The sequence below is a fragment of the Penicillium soppii genome (genome assembly GCF_028829465.1).
Source record: "Penicillium soppii strain IBT 18220 chromosome Unknown utg000004l, whole genome shotgun sequence".
Lineage (NCBI taxonomy): Eukaryota > Fungi > Ascomycota > Eurotiomycetes > Eurotiales > Aspergillaceae > Penicillium > Penicillium soppii.
Window position 1 is genome coordinate 3,399,456 of NW_026643234.1, and position 9,422 is coordinate 3,408,877.

At 46.7% G+C, this 9,422-nt stretch overlaps 4 protein-coding genes across 4 annotated transcripts; 3 read left to right on the forward strand and 1 right to left on the reverse strand.

Annotated features, from left to right (window-relative positions):
• Nucleotides 1–682: 682 nt before the first annotated feature.
• Nucleotides 683–1,987, forward strand: N7529_004696 (uncharacterized protein; the record flags this gene model as incomplete). The annotated part of the gene is made up of 1 exon (XM_057240223.1): nucleotides 683–1,987. The coding sequence occupies one exon, from the start codon at nucleotides 683–685 to the stop codon at nucleotides 1,985–1,987; it is 1,305 nt and encodes a 434-aa protein (XP_057099518.1).
• A 674-nt stretch (nucleotides 1,988–2,661) lies between these two features.
• N7529_004697 (NAD(P)/FAD-dependent oxidoreductase) lies at nucleotides 2,662–4,014 on the forward strand (the record flags this gene model as incomplete). Its single annotated transcript, XM_057240224.1, has 3 exons — nucleotides 2,662–3,465; nucleotides 3,513–3,815; nucleotides 3,868–4,014. 3 exons carry the CDS (start codon nucleotides 2,662–2,664, stop codon nucleotides 4,012–4,014), a joined length of 1,254 nt encoding a protein of 417 aa, XP_057099519.1.
• A 533-nt stretch (nucleotides 4,015–4,547) lies between these two features.
• Nucleotides 4,548–4,960, reverse strand: N7529_004698 (transposase; the record flags this gene model as incomplete). The annotated part of the gene is made up of 2 exons (XM_057240225.1): nucleotides 4,548–4,627; nucleotides 4,762–4,960. The coding sequence occupies 2 exons, from the start codon at nucleotides 4,958–4,960 to the stop codon at nucleotides 4,548–4,550; spliced, it is 279 nt and encodes a 92-aa protein (XP_057099520.1).
• A 2,266-nt stretch (nucleotides 4,961–7,226) lies between these two features.
• N7529_004699 (uncharacterized protein) lies at nucleotides 7,227–7,658 on the forward strand (the record flags this gene model as incomplete). The annotated part of the gene is made up of 2 exons (XM_057240226.1): nucleotides 7,227–7,438; nucleotides 7,520–7,658. The coding sequence occupies 2 exons, from the start codon at nucleotides 7,227–7,229 to the stop codon at nucleotides 7,656–7,658; spliced, it is 351 nt and encodes a 116-aa protein (XP_057099521.1).
• Between the last annotated feature and the right edge of the window lie 1,764 nt (nucleotides 7,659–9,422).

Consider the following 9,422-nt stretch of genomic DNA (forward strand, 5'->3'; position numbering starts at 1 on the left):
CATCTATATATAGAACGCTTCTTTTTCTGTGATTGAAATAATAATTGACTATGTTCGAAATCAAACCCTTGGGCATACTGAATGAAAGAAAACATTTTCCTAACTGAGCCTTATAAAAGCTTGAAGACCATCAAAATATTGTTTTCGAACCACCCGGGTAGCACTGCTTGAAAATTACTTGGATCAATGGAGACGGTCTGATATTTGTATTGATGAATGACATGGCTCAACCCCAGCGGCGACGGTAACCGATTAGAGAAGCAACAGGTTTGATGGAACATTAACTTTGATTGATTGATTGATTGCCCGAACAGAATGTTCCAATCTTCAACGGCCCGAGACCATAACTCCGATACTCCTACCCCCGAGAAGTCCGCCGGCAATAAGTTCAGGATTGCCACTGGATCATTCTTCTCCTTGGCCGAGCTTTTTAAGTACAACTCTCGGAGATGATGTCGCGTCGTTGGATCACCAGCCGTAATGGCGGAGGTATCGCTATGCCAGCTCGGAAGAAAGCTTTCCGATGCTTTCTTTTATTTAAAATCGTACTGACTTTGGAAAGACCACGCCAACAACATCTACAGTACTACGACGTGACACTATTATACAGCCCTCTCATCTGAGTCAACTGTCAATTGAGCCAACCGTTGTGCTCACTGCTCATTTAGTCTTTGCTCACGCTATGGCACCCCTGAAAGTCCTCATCTGCGGTGGAGGCATTGCCGGTCCTGCCCTCGCTTTCTGGCTATCAAAACTTGGCCACGAGGTTACAGTTGTCGAGCGATTCCCCAGTCTCCGTGTCAGCGGACAGCAGCTCGATCTACGGGGCCCCGGTATCCCAGTAATGAAGCGTATGGGCCTCGATGATCTTTTCCGGGCCCAAGGGATCAAGGAGGCGGGCATACAGTTCGTCGATGACAACGGTAAACGGAAGGCTTTCTTTCCAGTCAACACGTCGGGTGAGGGATTACAGAGCTTCACAACTGAATACGAGATTATGAGAGGGGACCTCTGCCGCATGTTGTATAATCTTGGCAAGGATCATGTCAAGTACATATTCGGTGTTCACGTCGAAAGTTTTGAACAAGATGCCGACTCAATCAGCGTGAAGTTCTCAGATGGAAAGGCGGAAACATTCGATCTTTTGGTCGGTGCGGACGGGCAAGGATCGCGCACTCGGAGGATGATGCTCGAACCGAACGACCCAGATCCATTCCACTTTATGAAACTATACATCGCATACTTCACAATTCCTCGAGAGGAGGGAGATGAATATATGAGCACCCTTTACAACGCTCCAGGAAAACGTTTTGTTTTCACTCGAAGGCATGCACCGGACACAATCCAGGCATATCTCGGCTACTGCACTTCTTCGGACAAATTGGATAATGTCAAGAAGAGCGACATCGCAGAGCAAAAGAAAGCCTGGGCTGAACTATTCGCCGATGCTGCCTGGAAAACACCGCGAATTATCAATGATATGCAGAATGATGAGGCAGCAAACGATTTCTATTCCCAGGAAGTGGGACAGGTGAGACTGGACTCATGGTCTCGGGGTCGAGTGGTTCTTCTCGGGGATGCTGCTTATTGCCCATCTCCAGCGACAGGGATGGGTACCACATCGAGCCTTACTGGTGCCTATGTTTTGGCAGGTGAGATTGGCAAGTACTGCAATCATCTTGAAGCTTCAAATAGTCCTAAGGACCCTCTTTTCAAAGCCTTGAGCGAGTACGACAGAAAGTTCCGACCCTTCATGACGGAGGTACAAACGCTGGGACCCGGTATGCCAAACATTGTAGCCCCAGAGACCTGGTGGGGCATTTCTGTGATGCACTTTATCTTGTGGTTGGCTGCGTTGCTAGGCATTGATGCAGTTGCACAATGGTTTCTACGCGAACAGAATTCATGGAAGCTGCCATTCTATGAGGAGTTGGCTAGTGCTACCCAAGGGACACCTGATTTTGCTGAGGCTAAAAAGTCTCGTTGAGTCCAGATGAAAAAACCAGCGAGCTTGACAAAGACAATTCAAACCTTGTCTGGAGCAATCGCAGCTCGACATCGAGCACCCAGGTGCCAGGAGGCCTAACTTTCGCGCAAGGCTTTTGATCATTTTGTGCGTTGTATTTTACTCAATCTTTTCTCCGTAAAATAAAGACTCCAGCTTGTTATGAAAATCGATTATCCACAAAGTAGACTTCCTATTCCAAGCAGGCTGCATCCCGGCGTACATCATGCAAAGAGGTAGTCTTCCATAAGAATAATTGCCATATCGCACCCAGATCCTGGGACAGCAATATCCTACATGGATTGGGTGATAATATTCATTATTCTTCATCCGATTATTCTCTCGTGATTCACAATCTATCTCACTTGTTCGTCCTAGGGCGTTGAGTTTGCGAGGAAAGTGTTACTTCACATATTAAGGGCTCAATTTAACATATATGACACAGGAACCAAAAAAAAAAAATATTTGCAAGTCAATAATAGAAAATTTTAGTCTTCGGATGCTCAGCTTTCCTTGTTTCGACGGAGACGGAGATAACCAACATAGCTCGGCCGAAGTTTTCGGGTATCCATGTAGTAAGAATGGTCACAAAGTAACATTGTTAAATGAGACTCATAAAACTGCGCATCCCTCAACATCAAGTCTTACCAAACAGAATGTTGAATACTACGATCCTCATATTCAAGTTCGTTGGAGTGGTCTTCGCTGCCGTTGGCAATGTCATCAAACAAAAAATCGCCTCCGCGATCCATCGTTACCGTTACAAGCCGGTGGATTCCCCTAAAAACATTGTGATAATCGGAGCTTCCTTCGCGGGATACCACACCGCTAAATTGCTGGCTAACTCTGTGCCGACCGGTTACCAAGTCGTCGTGATCGAAAAAAGCTCCCATTTCCATTTCACATGGGTGTTCCCCCGTTTCTCGGTTGTCAACGGACACGAACACAAAGCGTTCGTCCCCTACGGGCCCTACTTAAAGGGGGCACCTAGAGGGAGCTGGCGGATGATACAGGATACCGTCCTAGAGGTAGGCCCGTCCATGATCTCGCTACAAAGTGGAGTCAAATTAGAGTATGAGTTCCTGGTTCTTGCAACGGGCTCCCACGCAAGTTGTCCATCTAGGCTCAATGTGAATGAAAAAACCCATGGAATCAAGGCCTTGCAGGAATTTCAAAATCGGATCCGGAACGCGAGTGATATGGTGGTAGTGGGTGGGGGACCTGCTGGTGTCGAACTTGCTTCGGATGCCAAGAGCGCCAACCCTCACAAAATTGTGACATTGGTCCATTCGCAGAAGACCCTGCTGAACAACTTTGGAACTAAGGTCCATGACGTTGCGCTCGAGGCCTTGGAGGGGCTCGGTGTACGCGTGATCCTAGGCGAGCGGATACAAACCCAGGGCGAGAATGACGGTAGTGTGGTGTTGGGGACGGGGGCAGCGATCCCTTGTGATTTATTGGTATGTAGCCCTTATTGGCATTGTGGATGGGGCTTACTCACCACAAGATTCGATGCACCGGCCAAAAGGCTGCGTCAAATATCATCGCCGAGCTTTGCCCCGATATCGTCTCTCCCTTAGGTGGCTTTGTGAAAGTGAAGTCTACATTGCAGATCGCGGACGATCGGTTCAGCAATATTTACGCCGCTGGTGATATCATTGCGTCCACTGGTCCCAAGAACGGTCGCTCTGCCACACAACAAGCAGAGATTGTGAGCAATAACGTCCTCCGCGCGATCCGGGGCCAATGTCTGACCATTCATCACCCTAATATGTTGATGGAAGGCGGCATTGAGTTAACACTTGGACTGGTAAGTGGCCTTTTGCCGGCCTTTGTAAAGCACCGGTAACTGACTATTACAGGAGAAAAACATAGTCTACCTTACAGACGGCCTGAGAGACATGCTTCTGACCCTTACATCGAAGGAAATCGCGTTAAAATCCGAGTCTTGCTGGAAAAGGATGGGGGCAACGCCATTCTTGGATGAGGCCTGGGAGGCGGCTCCGTGATATAGTGATGCTAGACGGCGTGTTAAATCCAGAAGTCTTCAAGGGAGACTGGCTAGTTATACTAAGGTGCTTCTGTGCCATGTCATGTTCCCACCATTCAAGTAAATTAACGCATTACCTGGGTGGTCTTGTTCTTCAGAACAACGACCCTGCGCTGGCAGGAGCTGGGCTCTGTAGAATTTTTACGATTAGTCACTCACCAAGTCGTAATAAATGATTATCGAGCCTTTCTTCACTTATAAGGGTAAGCATTCTCGTCCTCTAATAGCCGTAGCGAAATTAACGACGAATATAGGGTCTCTGAGCTAGTGCCGTATAGGATAATATGGTCTTACATTATAGAGGGCATGTTCATAGTATGGCTTTGACCTACGCTAAACTAGCACTTCTCACAGTTATCGCAGTGCCTCATTATGTTGAGGCTCTATTAACAATCATAAGGCCACTTTATCTTGCACTAGCACTCTTTCCTATGGCTATCGCGCTCCCCGCTGCAATACCTCCGATCAAACCATGAGCGGCGGCTGCTGCTGCTAAACAAACCACAGCACCGCTAGCTCCCACGACCACACATGCGGCCAGAACATGGTTTCTGAGTGGTCTGTCTTGCAACCTATTATATTTTAGCATAGGGAAAGGACGATCGAGGGTGTAGAGCCTGGCATGATGATCCAGGTCAGCGACTCCATATATAATTAGCAAGATCGCAAGGGTTTCATGCAATAAATTTGCGAGATCGAGCCTTACCAGGACGAAAACCACGCTCATCAAAGTTGTAGACTAGCTGCGCGGGGATTTCTTGTAGCAAAATTTCAAGCTGAGGGTACCAGTGAACAAGAAAGCCAGCATCTTCTAACTGTATGCGTTTAGATTCTTTCGTCCTTTGCTTGGCTGAGCGTAAATTTAGGTCTTTTGGAAGGTGTTTCACAAAGCGATAGGCCCACATCTTGCTGAAATGTCTATCTTTGCCCGCGCGAGCAAGTGCCCGATTTGCCCATTGCTTGAGACGGGGAAGAGAGAGAGCTAGCTAATTTATGGAGGATATGCCCATCAGGGAACGCAGGCCAAACATATAAAGACGGCAGATTATATCCTTTTAGAGTATCTACAAATTTCAATACCCAAGAAATGATTTAGCTGTGTAAACTGAGGACCAGTGTACGAAGGTGTATAGACGCCAAAGGTCAAATGCGTTTTTTTGCAATTTTGATGCCTGAAAATGTCTATTGGGGCCTTATTTAAAATTGGCAGAAAATTAGGATACATGAATTACTATGACACGCGCCTTGTTTTGCAAAGTATCTAAATTGATATTCCCACCACACTCAACGTCATGCACCCCTCAAATTGTCCCTCCACACAATTATTCACCTCCAAATCCTCCCCCGCTGGCTCCGTGAATCACGAATATTGGTGTCCGATTCAAGATGAAATGGAGATGAAATGGCGGTCCTCCAGCCAGCCACAATACTTGACCAGGAATGCGCTCGCCTACTCGTAATGCAGATCAGCCGCCCACCTTCCTATTTTCAGATTGTGATATCGCCTAGGCTTCATTAGCCTAACTCTCTCTCCATACAACAGCAAACTACTTGAGGGCCCGTTCAGTCAACGGTGGGCTACCGAGAGCCAACCAGTTCCCAATAGTTCGGTGCTGGCTGCTAGTCACATGTTGGTTTAATATAACTCACGGCCTGCAAGCCTATGAGCCAGAAGATTTTCGACTTTGCTCGGGCTCAGTGAGCAACGAGGTGAGTGGGCGTGGGTCCACTTATCCCCAGACAACACCCTGTCTACATGCAGATATGCACACAGCATATCGGCTACTTCTTGAACTATGCCGCTTTCGAGTCATGACAGAGATACGCAAAATCGTCGGTGGTGCCGCGCTAAACCAAGCCATCTGCGACGGAGTGGGTCGGGGCGAGAAGGCGGACCCGCATCCACGGCCGGGGCCGACCCAGGATGGCTGGAGGCGGGCTTCCCGGTGCGATCTGCGGCGTTGATTTGTGGACGATGGATAGGACTAGGTCATGTAAACTATCTACAGTACGTACTGATTGAGGTGGGCATATGAGCGGGGAGTAATATGCTCTGTGCAGTAGGAAACTGTAGGATTGGCCGTCGCCCGTGTAATGCATATTTTCAGCTCCTATATAAACCCCTCATCTCAAGCTGAAATGCAGCCCAACTCCACCATATCCACCGCAAAATACAAATCAGAAGCCAGCATGTCTGACGCTGCTCACTTCAACCTATCTACGTCTGTAACCCGATCGGACTCAGTGGAAATTGGAATGACCAAGATGGTTTTTGAGGCATTGAATGCACGTTCAATTTTTGAGTCACTGCGCATGTAATGTAGTATGTGGACCCCTGGTTCCGCCGCGGATCGCCCTTAGATGGGAATAAGCCCAACTCCCAGCATACCAGCCAGTATACTAGTTGTATAAGTGGGGGTTCCACCTTCAGAGAGGCTTGATATATGAGAGCTGAACCTTGGAAAATGACTCATATAGCCACATAGCTGAGGTGTGGCGACAAAATCAATTCGTACAGTCTTGCACTGCCGAATTCCTAGTTTTCTAAAATGTTAGGACCACATTCGGCTCGACCATACGATAATTGTATACCAAGATCTATGACCACATAATTTTCTAGATCTAGCGTAATACATAAATGTGTGACAGTGACAATAGAGCCTAGAGATTAGTGACAAGAACTGAATCATTCATGCCAAGAAGCAAGTCCTTTCAGCTCAATGCATTGCAACGTCACGGGCCCAGATTTGGCAAGTAGAACGTCCATCATGTGCAATAGAGTGGGGATGGCAGGCTTCCTATTGTTATTCGCAACTTCACCTAGCAAAGATCGATCCTCAGCTCGTGGGTCAACTTGGAAGACATGATGAACTTGACTGTTTGATTGGACTGTAAGCAACTTGGAGTAAGATATTCTGGTGAGGCTGCGTCCTACAGAGAAAGCAAGGGAGCTGATGGGCTGCCTCATTTTATGCAAATTGCAAATTGCAGAGCTGAGTAACCGGGACCGATGGATAGGAGGCTTGGCAGACGACGTCGCAACATATAAAGGGAGACACGTTCCCTCCTGAATCAATTTCATCCTTAGAGTATCGCAATACAGCAATTGAGTTCCCAAATACAGACAACCAACTTATCAAGCCACCCTTTTCATCCAAGGTCTCATTAAATATGTCTAGCCCTCACAACACTCTCGGTAACGACGAGTGGCTGCTCACGGGCAACAGCCTGTTCAGTGAGAATGGGGTCTACGAGTTTAGAATGCAGAAGGACGGCAAAATTGTCGTGTACGAGAACGGCGAGCCAAAGTGGCAGAACACCAAAGAGCAGCGCTCCGACGTGAAGGGTGTCAAAATGCAGGCAGATGGAAACCTGGTCATCTAGTAAGCTTACTCCCCTCTGTTCACCCTCTTCTTGCATGCGATGTCTTTATAGAGACCTTTGTAGCTGACAGTTATGTGCAGCACCCAGAATGGCGAAGCCATCTGGCACTCCAATACCGCTCCCAAGAAAGATGTCATCCTTGTAATTCAGAATGACGGCAACCTCGTTATGTACGAGGGCAGCCCAGTCTGGGCCAGTTCGACCACCCCCTCCGCATAATGAAACTTCACCCAGAGACAGAAGCTGGAAGTCGAGTATAAGTGGAAGATGGCATGAGAAAACTGGGGTCAATTCAGTGAAGGTCTACGTTGGTAAACTGTAGATAAGAGTTACCTTTCCCGTCGATCATATTGGGATCCTGGGATGGTCCACGGTTTTACTTCCATATCTCCCTCTCGCAGGAATGACCACGTTTTCTTCTTTGACCACGATTTAACTTTCAACTTACTACTTGGAGGCTTTTAATCAAATGTGGAAGAGATTTCGGGGTTGAATATATATTTCCTCTGTTGAGATCCATGTGTTGTAATATATGACTAGACAGTGGTATCTTGGTAAGAAACGTATGTCAATGAACGAGGTGTTTTGATTCGGGCTCTCTGAAGATGTACATCTACAGCTATCTGTAGTAGTGAAAATACATTGAGCGAGAGCGCGATGGACCGCAAGAGTTCCATAGTACAGAGCATCCAATAAACTCTACATGGCTGCTGCGCATGAATCCAGAGATGTTGAGGCCTCAGACTTGCAGGGCCAATATTTCAACACATGATAGGTATTTAAAATACCTTATGTCTATGTATAATCGATACTTGCACCTCATTTCGACCACTGATAGCCATTGGTCCGATCCTCTCATGGCCCCATGGCCCGATCTGCGTGCTACATCACCTTCTATCAGTCATTTCACCCCCCCTTATATTAGGCACAAAGAACCCCCCATGGACACTCAATTCCTGACGTCGATCCCAACCCAAAGTGAAGACATGTTTCACATGAAGTGTTGATTTGGGCGTGGCCGGGATAAGTGCAATATGCGGAGATGAACTATCTTCGGGCTGCTTAGTGTTATAATTACCGCTAAAAAATAGTATGTTTACCGCCCTAAAACATAGCAGATTTTTCTGTATTTTTCACAAAACCGTGTTTGCATTGTTTGCGACCTAGTTTGGGGCCCCAGGCCCAGTTTGGGTTTCCCAGTCCGACCCAGGACCCAGTACTGGGTTGGGCGGGGTTGGGTCCGGGTTGGGTCCGAGTCCGGGTTTTACTGGGTCGTGCGGAAGTCTACCCGAAAGGGCCACTTCCGGCCTCTAACTTACCGACGCTACAAATTCCTTATTGAATAAGGCTACGGCTAGACCTTACGTGATTATATAGGTAGTAGATAGGCATAGTGATTAAGGGGTAGATCTTGCGAAAGGTCATCTACTAATATACTATCTACTAGATCTACTATAGAAGAACTTAGGGATGTAAGGACGCTCCTTTCATATATCTAGTTTAGTTCTTCGTCTTTAATTATATTTTATTACTCATGAATACCTAGAGAACTTTAGAGACTCTTTACTTAATTATAACTTAACATACACTACGAATAGACTAATACTCTAGTATAGATCTACGAGTAGACTCTGGAATCCAAAGAGAACAGATGCCATTTTTTCTACTAAGACTTCTTTAAAGTTTAGGCATCAGCCCCACTACGTGGCATCTTTATGCAGTTCGAATAGCTTAGCAGTTTTGTCTTTCTCTTTCCCCGAATCACTCTATTTTCCTTTTCTTTTCATCTTTCTTCGTGATCACTTTAAAAATCGGTTGTTTTATTGGAACACCATGTCTAGCGCCCTGGGGGAACAACTGATATCGGGGTACAGTGAATTCAAATTGAATCGGAAGCAATGTACCTACAAACTAACATCTTTATTTGGAGCAATTAGATCTGATCCAGACACGGTCAAACCAAGATGCGCAGAATTCTATAAA